Raw genomic sequence first — 23,720 nt, 5'->3', positions numbered from 1 at the left:
CTCAAAGAAACTAAGCAAAGTAGGAAAAGTGTAAAAAGAAGAAATATAGAAAGAAAGAAAGAAAGATATAAAGAGAAATATATATGATAATTATAATATAATATAAAAATCTCAGCTGTCAACCCTTTGAAAGAAACGCAATTCATATTCCCATAATAAAATAAATTGTTAAAGGGTAATAACATTTCAATGCCTTTGTCTTTGTAACTTAAAGAAAGGAGTAGGAAGAATTGAAAAATTTTAAATTTTTACGCGCGCGTAGAACAAAAAAATATTTTGCATCAATTGAATTTTCGCGTATTAAAATTTAAAAAGGGAATAAAAATGTTTAATTTAGTATTTATTAACATCGCGATCGCGTCTTTTTATATCTATAAACTTACTTTTATAAGTTAAAAAATAAATAAAATACACTTTCGATTATTCTATCAAATTATTCATTAAGCGAGAAAAACTACAACTCTTGGCAGGGAAAGAGGGATGGAAATTTCAGAATCTGGAAAGGGACATTTTGTTAAAGAAAATGTGGAGTCTACATGTACAAGTTCCCATTATTGAAACTAGGGGTAGTTGGAGGTTTTTAACTACAATAAAATATTTAATTTCTTCCTCATTCTGAATTTCAGCTGTTTTGGTCGATTATCCATAATCGGATCTTTTTCTTCGAACCGCCAATTACTCGGGAATTGTCTTCAATTAATCACGATGGATTACTTTCCTTGTCTCCAAAATTGAAAGGGGAATGCGCGTATCGAAGCCATCAACGATATTTAATTATGACGACTATGAAGTGACTAAACAACGAGAGACTGAAGTAACTAATATGATATCTTTAATTATTATATATTACACTGGGCTCAATAAATGTGTAAATCAACTTTAACCTTTGAGGTAAACTATTGCAGCCATTTCTCAATACTCGCGTCTTCATTCCTCAACTAAATGCCCTTTGAAAAAAATAAAATAAAACAATTACATGAATATTGGTAGCGCCATTGCAATAATTAAATTTTAAGTTGTAAACAATAAGGCACAATTAAAACCCTAAATATTCCGGGCTAATGCAAGATAACGAAATACTGGAAAGCAAATATAACTGAGTATCAAGCCAGCATGTGCGTTTTCAAACTTAAAATGTGAAACGAACAATATTGAGAAAAACTATAAACATTGAGATATCCTGATTAAAGAGAGTTTTTATTATTCTTTGATATTCTATACACGCACTATTATTAAGTTATTTAATATGCACCTCTACCTCTTCCTGCTTGTGGAGGGGCTTGACCCTCTTGTTCATCATTTCTGATAGTTTCATCGACTGACAATAACAAAGTGGCTGCCTCAGTAGCAGAAGCAATTGCATTTATCTTAACCAAAGCAGGTTCCCAAATAAAACCAGCCATGTTATCACCTATAGATTCCTTCTGGAAATCAACCCCATACCAAGTTTCACCTTTAGCATGAGCACTACGTAATTTATTCAATAATTCAATAGCATCAAATCCAGCATTTTCACATAATTGTCTAGGAATAACTTCAAGGGCTTTAGCAAAAGCACTAATGATTAATTGTTGTTTTCCAGCAATAGTTCTAGAATAATCACGTAAATATTTAGATAATTCCATTTCAATGGCACCACCACCAGCAACCACAGTATGATGACTCACAGCACGTTTAACAATCATAATGGCATCATGTAATGATCTTTCAACTTCAGCAATAACTTGTTCAGCACCACCACGTAAAATTAATGTACAAGTTTTAGCTTGTGGACATCCTTTAAAAAGATTATATCTATCACCACCAATTTGAACTTCTTCAAATACTTCACAAGTACCTATATCTTCTGGTTTGATACCAGAACAAGTAGATTGGACATGACCACCAACGGCTTTAATAACACGATCCATATCTTCACTACTTACTCTACCAGCACAGAAAATATTTCTATCAGCAAAATATTGAGTGGCTAAATCACCAATTGGTAACTTAGATAAAACGATATTGGCACCAGTTTCAGCAATTGCTTCTAATTTATTAAATATAATTTGCCATTCAGCATCAACTATAGCTTGATAATCCTTAACTTGTTCAACTCTGACTTCTGCATTGTCTTTTTCTGCTTTTAATTCTAATTCGACATTAAGATTGATAATTTTTGGATTGGTGAATTTTTTAGGTTGTTGCTCAAATCCAGCATATGAAAAAGTTTTCTTGAATGCAACTCCATCAATAAACATTGAATCTTCCATACTTCCACCTGGGACTTTTTTAATCCCAATCAATTTCTCATCTAAATCTTGTTCATCTAAACTTAAAACAGCATCAACAACCATCTTGGTGAAAAATTGTGAATTTTGACTAATTAATTTCGAGCTCATAGCAGTAGTAGCACATCTTTCTAACATTTCTCTAAATTCTCCAGCTGGACTAGATTTCTTAACATTTACAGCAAGTTCTTCAATCTTGGCGATACATAATTCACTAGCCTTTCTATACCCCTTAGTAATCAAATGAGATGAAACACCTTCTTCTATAAAAGTTCTAGCTTCTTTTAATAATTCTCCAGCTAATACAGTAACACTTGTGGTACCATCACCAACTTCAGCATCTTGAGATCTGGAAATATCAACCAACATCTGAGCAGCAGGATGGACAATATCTAATAACTTCAAGATAGTGGCACCATCATTGGAAATAGTGGTTTTACCTTGAGAATTTACAATAAGAATATCTGATCCAAACGGTCCTAATGTTGGTTTAAGAGTTTCTTGGATGGCAAGACATGCAGAAATATTGTGAAGAATTTGTCCTGTACCTTGACTGGTATCAGTGCCTTCTTTTAGCACGACAATTGTTGGGGTCTGGGTTGAAAAGGCCATTGTTTATCTCCGTTGATCTGATGGAATATGTTTTAGAAGCGTATATATAACTGCTGTCCATCTATTCATAATGAAGTTTTTGGTGAGGAAGTGAAAAAAAAATCTTTTGAACAAATCGCACGACCACTTGAAAAATTCTCTATAATTTTTAAATTACCTCTTGATGTTTGATTATTTTACAACCAAACGGATAGCCAACAACTAAACAAAGTCCAAAATGAGTTCAAAACTACCAGGAAAGGGGTTCATGGATGTCGTTAAGACAGATGTCCAGCTTTCGAATCGTCGTGTGATGAGAAAAATTGGATTAGGGTTAGCCAGACCAGCAATCTTTTATCAATTTGATACATTAGTAGAATTAAGTGATGGAAGTGTAGTAAAACGTCGTTCTCAAGCTCCAAAAGATGAAATCAGAATGATTGCCGATCAAAGAAATTCAACATTATGGAATCCTAATAGATCTAATTTAAGTTCTGCTGCTTCTCTTGCTGCTGGTAGAATCAGTCAATTTAATAAGAGATATGGTATTGAAACTTCAGAAGAAGAAACACCTGAAAGTAGAGAGGAAAGAGATAAGGCATTATTAGAATTAATGGGTGAAGATGCTAAGGAAATCACAGGTGGTAAGTTGTTCAGTAAGAAACAAGCTAGACAAAGATTCAAAAAATAAGTAAGATAAATTTACTTAATCTTGTAAATAATATATACAGCTAATATACAGTCTATTAAAAAACTAGTTACAGTCTCGGAGTATTTCAGACTTGATAGCTCTTTCAAGGTATCCATTTTGATCATATCTTCTTAATAAGTTTAGTATGCTTGTATAGTTCCAACCTAATGATCTAAATAGACCCATAATATACAGCAAATGCAACGGATCTTCTTCTTTGAGAGCCTTAATCAAAATATGCTCCAAACATTTGGCCTGTCCTTTGAGTGAAAGATGTAATACTCTCTCGAACTTCTCAGGAATGGAAATGGTGTTAAGTTTGCAATTATAGTTATTCTCACCTACTCTGAATCTTTTATGCAATGTAACAACCTGCGCTATCGCATTATAAAGCATCACTGCCTCATCAATCGGGACTTTTGCAACGGCAACTTCTATTAATGCAATGGTAAGAAGCTCGTTGGTATTAGCATCCTGAAGATCAACTAAACCCAAAAATAATCTATCAAGAAATTCTCGGTTTTTGGTTGTTGAAATATTGACATTCAATAACATATATCGTAAGATCGACACACAAGCAAGTCTAGATATTTCAAACTCCATCCTCTCGACCATATCCATACATTCCCCAAGTTTATCTTGTTTTAATAATCTTTCCACAATACAATTTACATCCTCAGGCAGGGTTCCTCCACCATGCTTAAAAATCGCCTCGATGGTTTTTTGAGCATTAGATTGCTTATTCATTGCCAAGAATGCTTTAAGCAACAGCGACATGGTTGTTCTTTTCAAAGGAGGTTGTAATCTATTTGCCAATAATTCAAAATGTTGGCTAAGTTTAGGATCCGAAGCAAAAAATGAAAGTTGGAAATCAATCATTTCTTCACTATTTAATGACTCTGCTGGCAAATTAGACAATACATCTCCAATGTCTGCTGCATACTCGACGGGAGCGTCGATGAATAGTTGTACCAATATGGGAACTAATTCCAGTTTGTCTTCAATATATGGGGAAACCTGTTTCCAGACTCTAAACGCCGTGTCGATATTATAATTGTCTGCATATGATTGCATGAGTGCTTTGACCGTATTGGAAAATTCAATAGGTTGAAATCTTGAATAGCCTTCAAGTTGCTTTAGTTTGACTAATTTTTCAAATAGGAAATTGGCAAAATACATTCCTCGAGGTTTGGAGCAGAAGAACTGTAGTATTCGATCTACTTGAGTCACAGTTAGGTTTCTAATCCCAAAATGATGTACGAATTGTGTCGTTATGTATGAATCTTTTATGAAATCTTCATGTAGACCGGATGTTAGGGTTAAGACTAGTAAATCGATACTCTCGGGGTGTACTTCAATCTGATAGGTCTTTGTAAGTTGTAGTACAAATTCTGTCGCTATGTTAGTCTTTTGTTTCTGAAGGGCAGATTCGATTATCCTCTTATTCATCTCTGACATAAACGACTTCTTGTCTTCGATGATGGAAAGTAGGTTCACCTGGGATTCGGTCAAAATTCCCAATCGATATAGCAAACTAACTATATCTCGCAACAATTCATAGTCATCTTGTAGGATTATCTGACAAATATCTTCAAACAAGTACGTGGAAAATTTGTGCCTTGGGAAACCCCGTATGAATTCATTTTTAGGATACGGTTCGTCAGATTCTAGATCGAAATCTTCGTGCCTTAGGTAATTGGGGATACATTTATGAATTGGATGTTTAGGTTGGTCTGATACAAGATGCAAATCTTCAACAAAAGTAGGATATCGTCGTTTTCCATATATTTCTATAAGCTTATCTATGAAAGTCGAAGGTTCGATTTGTGATAATTCATATAATCTAAATGCAGCCGTAGCTTTCCGTGACTCTATTGAACCTTTTATAATTCTTTGAGGTTTTCTTATAATCCTTTGACGGTTTCTCAACTCCTTCTCTTTCCCAGTATCTATTAATGATGTTTCTTTTCTTCTCTCTTCACTACGAGGCAATATCTCTGAACGATCACATAACTGTGATCGGCTCTCATTTGGAGTGACCTTCGGAATATCAAGCATCAGCATTATTGATGAAAAATGACTTCGTCGTGTGGTGCTGGTCATTAGTAGTCTCCGCGTTTCCGCGTGTACTATTCTCCTCATCTGTGCTTCTCTTAGTATTCAAGTGGTCTAATGGAAATATTGATTGGCTAGATATACTTCACCAAAAAAATTCACCATACAAAATTAGATGCACCCTATTTTTTTTTTTCTTTTACGATATCTCAAAAAAATCAAAAAAAGCAAAAAAAAAAAATTAATGAAAGTCACGTGATTATTACTAAATAAAATTTTGCAGCATTTTATTTGGTAGATATAATAACGAACAGTTGCAAATAATCACCGTAACTGTCTCATCACTAGGTGGATAGATGTCTACGAGAAACGCTTGAAGCTCATTTGAAATATTGTTATTTACACTATACAAACGAATAGAAACGTCCTTTCTTCTAGTCCTTACATTAAATCACAATCCCCCAAACCAAATCCATACATGACCTTCTCAACATGACGTTTTATATCAGGCCAATCTTGTCGTCTTTGAACAAATTCGTAAATCTCTTCTTGTCCAAATATACCATTGAACTTAGAAAGATCACTCACCAATTGACCTATTGATTTAGAATCATCTCCGCTGATTAAGTAGATGTTACCCACTTTCTTCAACGCTTGATACAAAGGAAGAATTAACCTTTTGTTAGTCTTGATATGCTCCACCATAAACTCATAATATAGATTAAGATCAGATATCAAACTAGGTGCTCCAGCCACAGAAATTGTACGATGCTTTAATGTCTTTACGATGATTTGAAAGAATCGTTCTGCTATTTCATGCTGAAATACTTCAACTACGGACATATCGGCACTATCAACTAATAGATTCATGTTTTCTTGCAAGACACTTATGGCCTTTTTGGCAGCATCTGTAGGTCCAAACGAGTCAACTGCATTTGGATTGGTTGGATTATAATCAGTATCTAGAAGCAATTCGTCATAAACAGTATCGATTTGATGGACTAAGATTTCAATACCAACGTTAAGACCATCGGCGACATATTTATCCACTAATGCTTCTAATTTCTTTTTGTTTTGTAAACTTGGATTTAAAATTGAATTTTCATGCTTGATGATATGTCTATTAAGCATTTCTTCTTTATAAAAAATATCAATCATTTGAATGATAATATCTGCCATATTAATTAAATCAAAGAATAATACCAATGGTTCGGCAAAAGATTCGTTATGCGTTTCAGTGTATGTTGATGAATTAGGATTATATGTTTGTAAATAGGTCAAAGCCTTTTCAAATCCAGGTCTTAAATGTTCAACACCAATTATTTCCATTGCATCTATAAAAATATCTTGAATTGATTGGAAAATATCATTTCTTAGAGAAGAAATGGTAAATTCTCGTAATTTTAATAACCTATGAAGTGATATCTTTGCATCATTTAATGTTTCTACTACCAATTCGGGACTGAAGATCTTATCTAGAGTTTTTATATTTTCAGAAAGGATTTTTGCCTTTGCTTGAATTTCTGAATATTTCTCTTGTGAATTTGATTCATCTTCTTTATTAGAAGCCATCGTGAAAACATTCTTAAAACTGGTTAAGAAATCATTTTTGGATTCAACTTTGACTTTTTCAAGGATTTTTTGAGTTGTTTCTTGTTCTCGTTTTGAGATTGTTAATTTCCAATCAAGGATTTTATCTTTTGAAAGTATTTGATAACTTGAAACTTCCTCTCGCATATATTCGGCTGCAAATGATTCAAACAGCATATTCAATAATTCTATTACTAATTGGTGATAAGAGTCTCCTAAATTTTCTGATTTGGTAAGTTTTTCAATCAATCCAACTGTGAGTTTTTCATATATGAACGGCACGAAGGTCAAATATAAGTTATGTTGTTTTGAGGAGTCTATTAACATCATTATGAGTTCACTCAATTGGTTGGAAATTAACTCTTCACATACCTTATACATCATTGGAATTGATTGTGGGAAGATCAAATCAATAATTTTGGACTGTTCATTTAAGATCTCAGCGATGCTTTGAATGAGGCTTTCGAATGCCTCTTGATTCAATGTGTAAACTGGTTTCTTTTGTTCCTCTTGATCATCATCTTGTTCGACTTTATTATAATACTTGTCTGCTTCAAACTTTTCCAAATTGAATATTTCTCGTTCTTCATTATCGAATATACTTCTTTGTAGAAAGAAATCAATTAAAGTCTGTTGATTCTGTAATGAAACTAAAATCATAACAAATTGTCTGGTCTTTTCATAATCTTCTAAATCAAAGTGAATTTCTAATTCTCGTAATAATGCATTTTCAAAGATTTCAATCAATTCATTAATCTTATCTCTGGCAGTATTTCGTGTCAGTTCAATATAGTCGATTCTATTATATATTAACAAATTGGTTAACAATTGAGCTTGTTCTTCTGGAGTTTGGAAATCTTTGAATATTCGAAGTTGGTCATAACTTTTGTTCACTAATAAATCCTTGTAATAAGGATATAAACATCTATGAATTTTTAACATTTGATATTTGGCATTCTTATTTGATCTATAGACATAATCTAAACAAGATAAAGGACTTTCAAGATATGACATTCTTGGATTCTTCCGTAGTTGGTCTTTAGTAATCTGCTTAGCATTATTCCATACTCCCATTTCTTTCAACATTGATACCCATAATGAAGGATCACTTACTGCTCGATTAGTGTTCCTTGATACCTGGGCGAAAGATAGTAGGTCTTGGATAGGTAAGTATCTAGCAATTCCTCTGGCGATCAGCAAAGGCATGACATCTGTATTGTAGACGTCAATGTCCGAATTCCATATGACTTGTGCCATATCCCTTTCTTTAGCTAAAAGTACACTACACTTTAAAGAATAGTTAATGATCTTCCAGTTCCCAGATTTTTAATACGAGCGGCCGAGGGGCACACCGGGAATGTAGGACCAGAAAAAAAAATTTCAGTTTAGCATCAATTCAAGATTGAAAGGAAAAGTAGCAAAGTACGGAGAAGGACAAAGAGGTATATAGAGGGATACTAGGATAGACATAGAGAAGGAGAGCGAGAGAGAGATGATACTGCGACGTTATTTATACCGTCCTTTGAAAAGGATTGTAGTTTATAACACATTTATACGAAATTCACCAATAACTTTTCATCGACTAGTAACAACCAAACCATTTTTCGATGAGAATCCAAAATTATCAATAGGAACAAAGGTATCTAACTTTTTGACTAGTTTTATTGAGGAGGATGAACCTTTGCCATCTGTTGATCAAGTCACTCAGTTTACTACTCCAGCACAGAAATTATCAGTCGAAGAATTGATACGGCATCACCCAAAATTACACAAGGATTTGACATTGACCATCGATCCCCAGAACAAATTATTTATTTTATTAGCTTATGACCCTGTAATGATAGACCCCCAATTGTATTTACATTATTATCAGTTTGTTGCCAACTTGGAAACCACCACCAAAAGATTACTTGTACATAGACTACTTTTCCACAAACAATATGAACAATGTTGGCAATTATTCACAGAATCATATACATCCTTATCTGAATTAGATGAGTATGTAGATATTGCATGTACTTATCTAACGAAGCTAGATAATGAATTCCTAAAAGTGGAATTCTTAAGTACCCTTTCCCTAAGTGAATCCGAACAAAATCTTCGAGCACTGATTCTAACATCAATAGAGCATCACTTAAAGATTACTTCAGCTGAAATAGAGGAAATATTGGACTTTTGGTCTTACGTAAACAATTTGAACACGTTAGAAGAATTAGAAACATATTACAACGGCATTGACCGAGACAACAACTACCTACGTACCCTATATCTAAAAAGAGTGATGACCATGTTACAGTATGATCCAGAGTTGTCAAAACAAACCGTAGCGAAATATCTAATGGAATCACCTAATATAACATCAAGTAAAGGATGGCTAAGTCTGATCTTCCCCCAATATCTTGGATCAACATATTTACATTCATTCGGTACTCCCACCGAAATTCAACCGTTCGTACAGTCCATTAATTTGCTACCTCGTGACTCATTAGAACAACTAACCAAATCTGATGTGGTTTACATCCTCAATGCCAATGTCATCAATCCATATGCACTTTTCCTGATCATACATGGAACCTCCCTATGTTCCATTAAACCAATTGCAAACCATATTATGAAGAAAATACTAGAACGTCAACGATATAGTGAAATAAGAGCTGTCTTTCTAAGTCTGTATAAAGCCTTGGATTCGGAATATGTTGCAAAGTGTATTCATATACAATTTAATGAATCTTTGGATGACTTTAAGGAATCAGTAAAGCTAATAAAACGTCATTTTGATGCAGAAACCCTGGCTTCGATCTTTGATAAATTCATTTCAACTTCGGAAATAGATTTAAATCAACTTCATTCATTACTACTAATGTTCATGTTTTTGCCAAAACAGGCAAGGGGGGCTATAAAGCAATTTACCCATCATCAGCCATCTCCAGATGTAAATGATTTGATTAGGATCATTCTAGATCCAAAGCTAACTTCCAGACATATAATCTTAGAATTATTTCGGGCAGGTATATTGAGAATGAATATCCGCGACAGTGTGTTTATTTCACTTGTATTAAACAAACTACTCGAATATACGATTCCCAAGTCCATAATCAAAAGCAGGGACGATCCGACCAGGGAGTTTGATGCACTCTTTCATGCTTATGGTGAAAAGGCAAGAATTCAATTTCATCATGCAATCCGTGCATATGCCCAAACATTATCTTTACTCCCAGCGGATGAAATTGCCAGGATTCTAGATGTGCTAACTACTTTCTGTTCCACTGAATCATTTTATTATGCCGGTGATGAATATGCTAGAAGATATATCATGAAGGCCGTAACTAAAGATATGTTAAGATTCATAGAAAGAGCCAGAAAAGATTCACCGAAAGAATTAGCTGAATTCCTTAGAACGATAATAGACAATATGACAACTCACAAACGTTGGGTAAAACATTCCTTCTTCAGGGCGGTCGTTTTAGACGATTATAGAAACGCTTTAAAGTTAATAGAGCATTATAAGGATAACGAAAAGGAAATATCAAACTACATCCCAGCCATTATGTCTGGGTTATTAAAGAATGAAAGCATCAATATCAATAAACGGATCCAATTGATTGACGAATTGCTTTTGACTTGGAAAGAGATGGGATATAAGCATACTATAAAAATCACTACTGCTCATGAGATTCTTCATACGTTGAGAATTGAATCAAAAAGACAGAATTTAAATTCAGATTCAGTCGCTTGGTTGCTGGAAATGAGTAGAGAGAGCTTTTATTTGCGAGATGTAATTAAGAATTGTTACAAGAATGGACCACGGAAAAAAGGAATTTAGTTTGTGCTGTTAGATATTTAGAGCAATAAAGTTATTACCTTCAGTTTCTAGAATTCGTAGAATCTGTTGTCGAACTCTTTTGCATTGTAGCTATTTATTTAGGGATATAATCATTAATCAAGCACCGGAGTAAATCAAAAAGAAAAACAGTATGTCGCAGCTATCCAATATTCAAGGAGCCTACTTAGCAGATGCTTGTATGGTCTGTTTACGCGATTTCTGTCCCCTAGAAATTAACTCAATCGGTAGTAAAAACTTGTCCCATGCGGAAGGCATGAGAGTATTTTTGAACGGAGATTTACGCCAGAGCATTTTAATCCCAGCCTGTACAATATTATAAGAATAACTACCTACAGAATGAAATACTCTCCAAACCTATGGCTTTTGACAATTGCTAATAAAATGATTTGACAGCAGTCAGTTTATTACGGGTCCACATAAGCAATTCCGTGTATCTCCTTTATGGACGGGAAAGACCATCTAAGAAAACAATAAGATCTGAGATTCCTAGGACTATCATTTTTGAACCTAGACAGCTATCTTTAATTGTGCCAAACCCCGAGAGAAAAAACCACCAAACTTGCTAGTCGTTTGGCTCTTCGCCAGAACCGGTTTCCTCTGTCTTCAATGACCAATTGAAATGGATGACATGTGGGATGTCAAACCATTATATCCAACTCTAAAAAAAAAATGCTTCTAACTTCTGCTGCACAAGTCTTCATGAGCGGCACTCAAAACTTGTGCAGTGTGAGTCTGTTCTAAACATTATCTTGATGATGCTAATCGCCTTACCAATGAACTAAAGAGATTATATGACGAGACGCTAAAAACTAACCAAAATCTTATTTTGACGTTTGTGAATAACAAGTTTGATAATGGGCAGTGAATTGAAACAGAACAGTCGTGCGCCTGTCCATTTTAATTTTCCTTACAAAGACCGAAAAGAAATTTCACTTTGCAAAAACGTGTAAACTCATCGCATCTATAGGTAGCTAGCATATTCGGAAATGAATAGGAAAAGCTATGGTGTAACTGATCCTATTTCCACGGCCAACCCAACACCCAAGGAGAATAGTCTAAATGATTCACTCATTCACGAGTTAAAAAATCGGGGTTCCTTTGAGAGTGAGCAGGCGACTAAGAAGAGAGTTGAAGTTTTGTCTCTTTTCCAGAGAATGGTTCAAGAATTCGTGTATACTGTTTCCAAGAATAAGAATATGTCAGACGGAATGGCTAAGGATGCTGGTGGTAAAGTTTTTACATTCGGTTCGTACAGACTAGGTGTATATGGCCCGGGATCGGATATTGACACTCTAGTTGTCGTACCAAAACACGTAACAAGAGAAGATTTCTTCTCTGTTTTCGAACAGATCATTCGGAAGAGGCCCGAATTACAAGAAATTGCATCGGTTCCTGATGCATTTGTTCCAATTATCAAAATTGAATTTGATGGTATATCTATTGATTTGATCATGGCACGATTAAATGTCCCAAGAGTTCCATTAGATATGTCATTAGACGACAAGAATCTTCTTAGAAATATAGACGAGAAAGATTTGAGGTCATTAAATGGAACGCGAGTTACGGATGAGATACTTCAACTAGTCCCAAAGCCGACTGTTTTCAAACATGCTTTGAGATGCATCAAGTTGTGGGCCCAACAGCGTGCAGTGTACGGTAACGTCTTTGGGTTTCCAGGGGGGGTAGCCTGGGCCATGCTAGTCGCGAGAATCTGTCAATTGTATCCTAATGCCGTAAGTGCTGTCATTGTTGAGAAATTCTTTAACATTTATACAAAATGGAATTGGCCGCAACCAGTGTTACTTAAACCTATAGAGGATGGACCATTGCAAGTCAGAGTTTGGAATCCTCGTTTGTATCCCCATGATCGTCTACATAAAATGCCGGTGATCACCCCTGCGTATCCCTCTATGTGTGCCACTCATAATATTACAAGCTCTACTCAAAAGGTTATCATGGCAGAGCTCGCTCGTGGAGCCGATATCATGAATATGATCAACGCTGGCAACAAAACTTGGTCGGACCTATTAGAGAGACATGCATTTTTCCATAAATATAAGTTTTACTTATGCGTGGTAGCAGGGACTGTGGGATCTGATGAAGATCAATTGAAATGGAGTGGATTAGTTGAAAGCAAATTGCGTCATTTAGTGTTGAAACTAGAAGTTACTGAAGGGATCGATCTTGCGCATCCCTATGTAAAGGAATTTTCAGACTCGTATGTATTGGATGACAAAACCCCGACAGAAATGGTCAACGCTTATGGTACATTACAAGGGGAGCAGTTTTTTCAGACGGTGAAGAAGGCTGGTCTGGCCGATATCAATCTGAAACGCTTGCATTTAATGAAATTGTATGTTGGTTTGGAGCTTAAGCTTTCAAAGGCACAAGATGGTGTGAAAAAGTTAGACATACAGCAACCTTGCTCCGAATTCTATACGATGTGCAAGAGCTCTACTGCTTATGTAGAAGGCGTAAATTATATTCAGATCAAAAATGTTAAGTTGTTGGATCTTCCCGATGATGTATATGTTGAGGGCGAGCATAGGCCAAAAAGGACCAGTAAAAAGAGAAAGAAGGCTGGAGAAGTTGATAGTCAGAAACGTCCACGAAGCACAGTTTCAACCCCACCTATCGCGACAAATGTGGCTACCTACGAATGAAGTGTCATATATAGATTACTGTATTATTAATAAATTTCTACTACTTATCGATCAAATAAATAGATATCCTGAACAGTCCCAGAATTGAAAGGTTTCACGAAATGGTCTTGAGATATCGCAATGTCCTCAGTTAAGTCGATATTTAGAACTTTGGTTAACCAATCTACTAAACCTAGACCTTTATTTCCTCGAGAAAGGTAATTATTGTAGCTTTCGGTGTATTGGTCCCAAATAGACTTGCTTGGCTCGGTTAACCATAATTTTGCTAGCTTCTGCGAAATTTCTCTTTGGTAATTAGGATGTCGAATTGCTCTTGTGTAAAAGGACCTGAAGGCAATAAACGAATTTATTGGTTTCAGACCCCTTTTAGGTTTGGATAACTTTTGTTTCTTTGGTGGACACATTGCAAGGTATAAATCACTCAGTAGCTTGTATTCGAATATTAGCTCTTGAAGTTCCTTGCTTGGTGTAGGAAGATCTGGAAGTGAGGAAATTCGAAACTCTACATTTGAATTCTTCGGCACATTTAATGCAAGATCTTTTTGTAATTGCATCTTTTTTTTCGATACTCTAAACTGCGAAGTTAGTTCTTTGGGTATGGATTTATTTCTTCTCATTTTAGTTTGGAATTATATAAATGAAGTTTTTTTGGTATAGAATGGTTAAAGAGTTGGAAATATCTCTCTTCTTAAATGATGCAGAAGTGAGCAATTGCTGGAAGGAAAAATCATGGAGTGATATACCTCAAGGCTCCAAATTATGGTTGAAATTCTCCACCTCCCAGAAAAAACAAGGATGTCAAAAAATGCATCAGTCATTTTCGGTTAGAATCTTTGGAACTATCACATCATCTGACGTAAAACACCAAGAAAAATCTTCAATTCTTGGAGCACATCTTCATCTATTTGAATTGTCATTCTCTCGTATAAGCGTATTGTTCTCGACGGTTTCCGAATGAGAGAGAGTCAATATTCTGCATTCTTGGTGCAACTCTTGTAGCAAATCATGTTACATGAAGATGCCACCAGGTTTCTTACTGCACCTAAATCTTAGACACTTTTTTACGAGATCTTAGTTACAGTACTGTTAACTGCTGCCAGGTGATTGATATTTTTTGGGGCGGTTTCTATTATGTCGAAGGACTGTTCCAAAGCATTTCCCAAAAAAAACCTTAATATGCTCGTAAGATCAATTAACATAGGCTTGCTTTCGTTTATTTTGAAAGGGTGTTTCTGTATTGATATTCTTGCAGAAGATAAAGTTTCAGAATGTACCAAGGTGGTGTAAGCTCTGGCACAGGAAATATTTCATGTCTCGTTTTTCTTGGGTTTCTTGGCACCACATATACACACAAATGCTCCCAAATGCAGTTATCGGAATCATTCATTATATTTCACTAACTCAGGCAAATTATACTTTAAACCATATACAGCCGGTTTTGTCGCGATGCCTTGGGGGTTCATGGAAATCATCAGCTGAACTACAAATATTGACAATTCCCTAATAAATATAAATTACACATGCATTGTTATAGAGAGTTAGATATATACCAGGACAAGATCTCTGCGTTATTTTCCAACTAATCACCAATAAGTCACCAAGGCTAACTATAAATCCCTTGAGTTATCATTTGGAATTGGTCATACAACCTTGTGTACATGCTACCAATACTTTTTCCTATTAAGAAGGTTTCCACATACTGCTCTGCTTCTTCCTCTGATAGCTGCAATTGAAGGCGTTGTTGTAATAAGACACTGGTGTTTTCACCATTATTAAAACATGGGAGAGACGAATCTTTCTGCATAAGTTCAACTATGTCAATTATTTGATTACTATTCCGACGCAAGGAAAGGAAGCATTTTTTGCAAAGATCGACAAATTTCAAATAGACGGGACTGTCCAACCCGCCAAGAAGCTCAACGTATTCAGATGTTAACTTGAAAGGTGCTGCCTCGAACCCAACACTACCAGGGGAATTAGAAAGTAAAAACCCAAAGTCAATGTGAATTATATGACCTTCGCTATCAACCATGATGTTACCATTATGCCTATCTTTTATTTGCAAAACATAGCAGATAATGGAGTAGGAAGCTAAACTGCGTGAAAAATTATCTTGAGCTTGCTTAAATGGCTTGGCAGTTGAATCTCCAAATACTTTGTTATAATAGTCCAGGAGCGTAAAAATTCTGCCTTTCTCATTCTCCCCATTCTTAATAGATATGTCCGTTAGTGACTTCTTAATCGAATGAATCGACATTGCGTTGGTAATAGTCTCTACAAGTCCGGTATTTGCACTTGTGATTAAGATTTTCATTCTCTTTGTCCAGGCACCAACTGCGTCTTTCTTCCAAATATTTGATATCATGGTTATCAACTGGCATGCAAAAGCCTCTTGGGGAAGGTCATCTCCATTTTTCGCAATCACTGAACACAAATCCCAATTTGGTAAATGTCCGTAAATACTTGAATTACGAATCCTGTTCTTTTTAGTATTCCAATCCTCGCCCAATTTGAAATCATTTTCCAATTTACGCTCACCAGCATTCGGAACGTCTCCTTGGAGTTCGTTTAGTTTCTGGAAATCTATATCATCAAATTGATCCTGCAACGAAATCATCGATTGAACAATTCTATCTTTAATCGCGCGTGATTGTTCACAATCAGGTTTACCCGCATTCTGTAGTTGTTGTAACATAACGGAAGCGATTCTCATTTGATTGGCCAATGCTTTGGTTGAGGTTTCGGAAATCCCAGGTGAACTTTCTCGAAGAATTCTTGACTCTTCTGTGAACAACGAATCGGTTTTGAATAAATCATTAGAAGGTTTCGGAGAGCTGCTATTCATTGGTAATTCACTTAGATCCGTCTCATCCGGTACTGGTGTCGACATCGTTTCTGATCTAAATATTGAGCTTTGTGAGGCTAAAAAGTCCGCTGATTCGTTTTCCCTTGTGATTTCTCCAATTCGTGTCGGAATCTGATTATTTGATGTATTGTCCAAAATTCTTTGATTGTATTCCGTCAATGGATTGAAATCAATTTCGTCACTGAGATATTCAACGAGAAGCAAAAAAGGAACTCTCTCGGCTGAATTTAAAACGCATGCCTCGTTTATGTTGAGCTTAAGAATTTTGTGATATTTTTTGTTCCGATTGCTTGTGATTGGCAACAATTGCGGAATGTCTACTTCAGACGGCAAAGAGCTATCGTTTATAATTGATAATTCTGCACGAAGGGCTGAAAGTCGTGCCTCTTTTGGTACCTGTGAAAGGCGCACCGAAATATTTTGCAATGCCATAATAAAGGCGGTTTCCTTTTTTGTATAGTTGACATATAAACGTTTGGAAAGGTTATTGTAGGTAGAAACCGAAGCATCGTTGGATTTTTGGGAGCTTTGCCTTCTTAAACCAGTTGCCGAAGTGGTCCGTGAGATCACTAATGAAGATTCCGATTCTGCAGGAAATATATAAGGCTTAAGCTCTGTTTCGGTGGGGGAAGACAAATCGGGCAAGGAATGATAATTGATATTGTAAGGGTCATTTGATTTGAAAAGGTCTCTAACAATCAGCGGCTTCTGATTACTAGCAGATATAATGCGCTTCTTCGATTTTATAATGGTATTAATTCTTAACGTTTCTTCGATTTCACTTAGATTGGAAGACAGAAGCTTCTCATTGGACATTTCAAGTCTATTCAACTCTTTCTCTAATTCAAAGCTCATACCCCTTTCAGAATAATCATCTGCTGATTCATCTGACAGCAATGACATACTGTTCATTTTTGAAATGCTTTTCGGTAAGGACGCAGATCTGTGTCGATGCTTAGGTGTGCCAGCCGAAACGGATGTTTCATCGTCTGAGTGTGGCGACAGAGCCTCGGTCGATGCTCGTTGGTTCTTCAAAGTCAAGTTTTTAGTTAAGGATTTCTGAAAATTAGCTAATTTGAACACAAATGATTTCTGTTGTTTTGCTTGTGACTTCACTAAAGGCAATACATGGTCATTAAATGATGGAGCAGCAATAGATGAAGCAATGGCTCCGCATAAAACTAGAGCTGGCTGAAGGTTTTCTCTAAACTCGGATGTTTGGATGATCTTATCTGTATTAAACATGATGTTTTGTACTTTGCTTATTAGCCTTTTGATTGTTTGAAAGGAATACGACTCTGGCTCATTTCTCAATTCGAATACGTATGCCTGTATATTCCAAAACAGAATCAAACAAAAGTGTGGGTACATTGAACAATAGTCAAGGAGGAATTCTTCGAGAGCCATTGAATTACTTTCAAATGCTACTAACAATTGAACCAACTGGGGAATAAAAAACTCTAGGTCATCGTAACTGTACGTGGATAGTTTTCGTACGAGTTCATGTTGGATTCCGATATTGTCAAAATGGGTTCTTAAGGTATGTATACAATCAAATGAACTGAATGAAGAAGACCTTAGTCTTTCCAATAGTTCTTCGCTTTCCTTCTGAAGCATAGCGTGGTTCTATAGTCAGGAAGAGCTTTTTGTTGAGAAAATGGTTACAAGAAAAAATGAATTTAACACTTTGAACTCAGGCATTCTCTGATTTGAAATTGGTACTAAATAAAGTTGAGGAAAAAAAAAATAAAGAATAAACCATCAAATTTGGCAATTCAGATGAGGGACCATTATGGAATCAAACTTGTACAAATCTACATTTTGCTAGCTAGCTATTGCTATCGTGTTTCTTAAAAGCAGGTATATGAAATTTTTCTTCAAACTTTTGACCTGGAACAATAGGAGCAATGTCGAATACATTGTGTGTGAGCAGCTCTGGTGTGTCCTTCAAGTTGAACCTTTTATATATGATATACTCAAGATCCTCCGCTTTTGGTTCCAGTTCGCTTACCAAACGAAAGAGTTTTGGGTGAAATTCAACCCCGTCTTCAAGACGCGTCTTAGCTTTCGCACGTTGCTCATCCTCTACTTTGAACTTTTCCTTTGTTGCAACTTCGTGGTTTCGCTTCGAAAGCGCATCGATTGTTGGCTTCCAGAGTTTTCGAGATTCATACTCCCATTGCTCCTCTATGGGCCTGACTTTAGGCTTCACTTTAACAGATTTCTTAGTATCAAAAAGAACTCTTTTTTTGCCCGATTTTGCATCCTTTATCTCCATCAAATCGTTCCATTTTCCAGAAATGTAAAACAACTCTTCTGACGTGGTAGAGTCCTTAATTATGCCACCAATTGCGTCATACGTACCACTTATGAATCCTTTGGTTTTGAATTCTATGTCAGCTTCAAATCCGGTTTTCTCGCATCTGACTTTTATGTGATCTCCTAACTCGGTTCTCATTTTTCCGAACAAGATACCTCTACAATAGACATTGGGTTGACTCATCGTATACAACTCATTTCCCCATTTACCTAAGGTTACATGCCCACAACCTTCCATTATCGCAGCGGAAGAATTTCCTAAGAATCTTGACTTTGGGACAACAACTCCGTCAACACGGATCTTCTCCTCCGGAACAATATAAAAGTATGAAGATTTCGGAGGATGGTGGGAGGTCTGTTCGGCAATATAGTAGGCCGATTTACCTTCGGGTAGATTGTCCCAGTAACATGAAAAATACTCGCCTAGAACAGGATTCAATGGCTTCTTTACTGCTTTCGGTGCAATGTGCCAGCTGGCCAAATACCATTTAAGAATGTTTACGAACCGATCTAACGGATCCTCTGAGAAATTGGCTTCAAACAATAAATCAGGTATCTGAAAGAAATTGGTAATTCTCTCGAGCATTGACTTCTTTTCTAATATGAAAGTAGGAAGAGTTATCCTTGTCAAATCCATACCTGGTCTCAATTGAGCAATTAATGCAAGCAAAATGTTCTGACCTTCGTCATCTACCTCGTCAATATCATCCGTATTAGCACAATTGGCGTCATCAGCATTCGAGGTCTCCTCGGATGAGCTTTTTAATTTTAGCTTATCTATCTTCAATGTTAGGACCATGTTGTTGCTTGATCTAGACACAACTAGTTTGGAATGAAGGCAATTGCTTCCAAAAAAATGAACACATCCAGATTGGTTTTGGTGCACGACCGGGTTAAGAAGGTTATTTCGGTGCTATAAATTACAAATTAGGTAAAAAATAAATTTCTGTAAACAGCATATGAATCCATCACATGTGGCTGGGACTTTCTAAACTGAATCGATAACCATTCATGAGAGTATTTTTGTTGTAATTACCAAGAAATTTACTCAGGTTGCTATTTAGAATCACTCCCAAAATATTCATGTACGTGCAAATACCAAGAAACAATTTCTACATTTATATTTAGTAATTATTTCATCCTTGTTTCAGAATCCTGCTTATGAGGCAAAAAAAGGTTTGTAGAAATAGCCCACATTTTTACATCCGAATTATTCTACTCAAAATGCATAATCTAACAATGAATAACCTGGCTATGCTTCGACAGATAAATCAATGTTTGCTGATGCACGTAAACACCCTCTTGACTTTTCCAGTGTATGATCCTCAGAATATAAAAGAAGATATCGATCTGTTTTCCGCAAAAGTCAAATCCATAGTTGCTAGCGAGAATCTTTCATCTGAGGATCGGGAGTTAATCAGCAGTATTAATGACTACTCGAAATTGATATACTGCATTTTGTCGGAACGTATCGCACTTCAAGAAGGACCTTCTCACATTTATGAGGAAGTTGACGAGAGTCATCAACAGGTGACTGGCACCGGAGTCGAAACGACAGAGGAGTCTGAGGCCGATAAGAAAAGCAATCGTCGGTTGATAAAGAAGCAATTGGACATTTTGGAAAAATGGTATCTTGAGAATTTGCGACATCCTTATCTCACTAGAGAATCGATACAAGAGTTGATGACAGCAACATCTCTTTCCAAATGTCAAGTGCAGAACTGGTATGTATTTTTTTGAATTATTACAGGGAGAAAACTTATACTAACACCATATAGGATTTCAAATAGACGAAGAAAAGAAAAATGTACCAAAATTTCACCTGAGATAGCCTCTCTTTTATTATAGTAATATACACAAGATTTAGAACCAATAGTTCCAGATTCGTTTATACATAGGTTTTAATCTATTAGCTGCTTTTTCTTCTTCAATTTCCGCTTTAATCAACTCGATATCCACTACTCTTCTTCCCGTATCTAAATCGATCTCTTCAAGCTTTAAGTAAATTCTCCAGTTTCTACTGTATAACTTATGACCGATATAGAAAATCAATATAACAACTGAACCCAAATAATTTTGGAAAAAGCTTTCAGCACTAGCATGACCATTGCTTCCCAATGGGAACAAAGCAGTCCAGAATTGAACTCCCAATACCAAACAAAGGAACCCAATTGAATAAATAGATCCCCAAATTCCAGCAATAGAAGTAAAACTCAATTCCTCAAGTGATCTATTTTGGACCCTCATGGCTAATCTGAATCTTACATGACAAAGGGCAATATTTCCCCAGGAAAATATGGTAGCTAAACCAGACACACTCAATAACCAGCCGAAAACCGTTCCTTCATCGTGATAAGCTGAAAGGAAACAAAGTAAACCAAAGACTGCAGAAAGTGCCAATCCAGCCAATGGACGACCTTTACGATCGACAAAAGCAAAAATCTCTGGGGCAAGTCCTTGGGCACCCAAACTTTGAATAGTACGTGAACAACCAAAAACAGCTGAGTTACCGACGGAAATGACGGAGATTAAGATACAGGCGTTAAAGATGGACGGTAATGCCTTGATACCACCTTCTTGGATTGCAATAACGAATGGCGAAGCACTTGTTCCACTGGCACCGAGCAATGAGGGGTGGTCGTATGGAACTAATAAACCAATCATGGTTAATGACAAAAAGTAAAATAAAAATATTCTCCAAAAGACTTGTCTGACGGCTTTAGGTAAATGCTTTCTTGGATTGGCAACTTCGGCACTTGCTAAACCAACCATTTCTGAACCGGCAAGGGAGTACGAAGCAGTGATAAAAGTAGTTGCTACCCCTTTGAATCCATTTGCGAATGCACCAACTTTCCAGTTCTTGTTTCCAACAAATTCATGAGTTGGACCACCACCACAAACTAAAACTACACCCAAGATGATGAAGCCAACAATGGCAATGACTTTAAAAATAGTTAAATAAAATTCTGCTTCACCATAACCTTTAACACCGAATAAATTAATTGCAAAAATAAATAAGTAAAATAGAACAACCCAAGCAGCCGGGTTTATGTTCGAATTCCAATATTGAATACACATAGATGCAGCAACCAACTCTAATGGCAACACAATCAACCACATAAGAGCATAGTTCCAACCAACTGCGAAACCCCAAGATGAATCAACAAATCTGGTAGCATATGTAGAAAAAGCCCCATTAACAGGAAATGCGACACACATTTCACCAAGGGAATGAATAACACAGAAAACCATTGTACCCACAAGACCCCATGCAATCAATAATGCGGCTGGACCACCTGTGTGTAATGCACCACCACTGCCGATCAAAAGACCGGTACCTATACTCCCACCCAATGCAATCATTTGAATATGTTTGTTCTTTAATTCTCGATGTAAATCCCCAGTAGTTGTACCGAGGTTAGCTCGTTCAATATCATCAAGATTTCCTTTATCAATATGACTAATGCCATTAGCTCTTTTGAATGTATCTTTGAAATGCTGCCATTTTGATCCTGATTGGGAGTCATCTGATGTTGTGCCTTCCTGCAGTTGAAATGAGAATGAGGTTATCTCGTCTTTCTCTTTTGTATGATCCATTTTTTTTATAAAGAACGTGTTTAACTAGAAGAAATGTAAAAGGTACGAATATACCAGAAGAAGAATAATATTAATAAAAGGGGGATTATTTCAATATAAATAAAAGAATTTTGGTTCAGGGTACTATCTGCCGATTCAACCCAATCCCACCGATGACTGATTAGTACTTTAAAAAGAAATTTTTTGATTGGACTTGCCTTATCCGTGATAATAAAAGAATACAAAATTTTAGCTTTGCTTTGAAACCATGGATTCATGGTGGGGTCATCCGTTCCTGTTTCGGCTGAATGCATAATTTCATATTGTGTTGAATATGGTTAGATTGTTATTGGCAAGCAATGCCTTTTGTTCCAAGAAAATGAAACGGCGTTTGTTCCGCCTTTTTTTTCTGGCAACTTTTGTGTGAAGAATTTTTGCAGTCATGATTCTTTTTAGGATCTTGAGTGAAAATTTTTCTGGGCGTTTCTTTTTTCAAAAAAATATTATTCCAATCAAAAATTATCGTAAATTTATTTTCAAGGGGAAGAAGCGAAGTCAGGGAGTTCATCGATAATTGGATATGTTCCGGTCGGCAATGATTATTGGTTAATTGCTTTTTCAGGGATTATTGCTGCGCGGGAGCGCATGACACAAATAGAATATTACTCCTTAAGTTTTCGTAGGTCATACATCAGCAAATCTCAAATCTTAAATCCCCTTTCCAATATGAATCCCCTGCGAATGAATGAACTGCTGACTCCATACAAGTACTTAATGCACTTTCTAATGTTAATAAATCTCTTTCGTAGTAGTGCAGACAACTGATCATGCCTCAGACCATAGTCTCTCATTGCAGAAGCAGATTGAAGAAAAGCCCTTTCAAAAAAGTCGTATGTCCAACAATGTCTCTTGTTCCGCCTTTTTTCCGATTCCGCTAACATGGACTAGAAGGAAATCATAATCCGCCAACTGATGTTGAAATAGTTAACTAATAAATGATTAAACTTTCAACAATCGAAGAGAAGGACTTGAAAACCAGTTTAAGGGAATTAAGTTGAATGTTGAGGGAATTGTGCAATATTTAAATACTTCTTCAATTTGTAATTAAGTTAAACGTGTAGTCTTTAATGTTAGCGCTTAATAACGGATACTTTCGGTAATTAAAGGTGTTGAGCCTCACGAACATTTAATCTCCTAATTGGGATCCCTACTGGCTTGAATTAAACAATCGGTAAGGTTTACACAAAAAAATGGA

General features: G+C 36.0%; 10 protein-coding genes across 10 annotated transcripts; 4 read left to right on the top strand and 6 right to left on the bottom strand. All coding sequences in view use genetic code 12, as the record gives it.

Moving 5' to 3' along the window:
• Nucleotides 1-1,241: 1,241 nt before the first annotated feature.
• CCT7 (chaperonin-containing T-complex subunit) lies at nucleotides 1,242-2,882 on the bottom strand (the record flags this gene model as incomplete). Its single annotated transcript, XM_049408998.1, has 1 exon — nucleotides 1,242-2,882. The coding sequence occupies one exon, from the start codon at nucleotides 2,880-2,882 to the stop codon at nucleotides 1,242-1,244; it is 1,641 nt and encodes a 546-aa protein (XP_049261756.1).
• Nucleotides 2,883-3,099: 217 nt separating this feature from the next.
• On the top strand, nucleotides 3,100-3,552 carry MRPL36 (mitochondrial 54S ribosomal protein bL31m; the record flags this gene model as incomplete). The annotated part of the gene is made up of 1 exon (XM_049408996.1): nucleotides 3,100-3,552. The coding sequence occupies one exon, from the start codon at nucleotides 3,100-3,102 to the stop codon at nucleotides 3,550-3,552; it is 453 nt and encodes a 150-aa protein (XP_049261755.1).
• A 63-nt stretch (nucleotides 3,553-3,615) lies between these two features.
• On the bottom strand, nucleotides 3,616-8,454 carry J8A68_004980 (F-box protein; the record flags this gene model as incomplete). The annotated part of the gene is made up of 2 exons (XM_049408995.1): nucleotides 3,616-5,632; nucleotides 6,086-8,454. The coding sequence occupies 2 exons, from the start codon at nucleotides 8,452-8,454 to the stop codon at nucleotides 3,616-3,618; spliced, it is 4,386 nt and encodes a 1,461-aa protein (XP_049261754.1).
• Nucleotides 8,455-8,689: 235 nt separating this feature from the next.
• J8A68_004979 (uncharacterized protein) lies at nucleotides 8,690-11,020 on the top strand (the record flags this gene model as incomplete). The annotated part of the gene is made up of 1 exon (XM_049408994.1): nucleotides 8,690-11,020. One exon carries the CDS (start codon nucleotides 8,690-8,692, stop codon nucleotides 11,018-11,020), a length of 2,331 nt encoding a protein of 776 aa, XP_049261753.1.
• A 1,175-nt stretch (nucleotides 11,021-12,195) lies between these two features.
• J8A68_004978 (polynucleotide adenylyltransferase) lies at nucleotides 12,196-13,704 on the top strand (the record flags this gene model as incomplete). Its single annotated transcript, XM_049408993.1, has 1 exon — nucleotides 12,196-13,704. The coding sequence occupies one exon, from the start codon at nucleotides 12,196-12,198 to the stop codon at nucleotides 13,702-13,704; it is 1,509 nt and encodes a 502-aa protein (XP_049261752.1).
• A 44-nt stretch (nucleotides 13,705-13,748) lies between these two features.
• J8A68_004977 (MTLALPHA1) lies at nucleotides 13,749-14,321 on the bottom strand (the record flags this gene model as incomplete). Its single annotated transcript, XM_049408992.1, has 1 exon — nucleotides 13,749-14,321. The coding sequence occupies one exon, from the start codon at nucleotides 14,319-14,321 to the stop codon at nucleotides 13,749-13,751; it is 573 nt and encodes a 190-aa protein (XP_049261751.1).
• A 986-nt stretch (nucleotides 14,322-15,307) lies between these two features.
• PIKA (1-phosphatidylinositol 4-kinase) lies at nucleotides 15,308-17,815 on the bottom strand (the record flags this gene model as incomplete). The annotated part of the gene is made up of 1 exon (XM_049408991.1): nucleotides 15,308-17,815. The coding sequence occupies one exon, from the start codon at nucleotides 17,813-17,815 to the stop codon at nucleotides 15,308-15,310; it is 2,508 nt and encodes an 835-aa protein (XP_049261750.1).
• A 583-nt stretch (nucleotides 17,816-18,398) lies between these two features.
• Nucleotides 18,399-19,688, bottom strand: J8A68_004975 (OSBP family protein; the record flags this gene model as incomplete). Its single annotated transcript, XM_049408990.1, has 1 exon — nucleotides 18,399-19,688. The coding sequence occupies one exon, from the start codon at nucleotides 19,686-19,688 to the stop codon at nucleotides 18,399-18,401; it is 1,290 nt and encodes a 429-aa protein (XP_049261749.1).
• Nucleotides 19,689-20,128: 440 nt separating this feature from the next.
• Nucleotides 20,129-20,629, top strand: J8A68_004974 (homeobox domain-containing protein; the record flags this gene model as incomplete). The annotated part of the gene is made up of 1 exon (XM_049408989.1): nucleotides 20,129-20,629. The coding sequence occupies one exon, from the start codon at nucleotides 20,129-20,131 to the stop codon at nucleotides 20,627-20,629; it is 501 nt and encodes a 166-aa protein (XP_049261748.1).
• Nucleotides 20,630-20,752: 123 nt separating this feature from the next.
• On the bottom strand, nucleotides 20,753-22,486 carry HIP1 (Hip1p; the record flags this gene model as incomplete). Its single annotated transcript, XM_049408988.1, has 1 exon — nucleotides 20,753-22,486. The coding sequence occupies one exon, from the start codon at nucleotides 22,484-22,486 to the stop codon at nucleotides 20,753-20,755; it is 1,734 nt and encodes a 577-aa protein (XP_049261747.1).
• Between the last annotated feature and the right edge of the window lie 1,234 nt (nucleotides 22,487-23,720).

Source organism: Hemisphaericaspora subhashii (assembly GCF_019202705.1).
Source record: "Hemisphaericaspora subhashii strain CBS 10753 chromosome Unknown scaffold31, whole genome shotgun sequence".
NCBI classification, from domain to species: domain Eukaryota; kingdom Fungi; phylum Ascomycota; class Pichiomycetes; order Serinales; family Debaryomycetaceae; genus Hemisphaericaspora; species Hemisphaericaspora subhashii.
The sequence above is the reverse complement of the archived record's forward strand: the minus strand, read 5'-3'. Positions and strand labels throughout refer to the sequence as shown.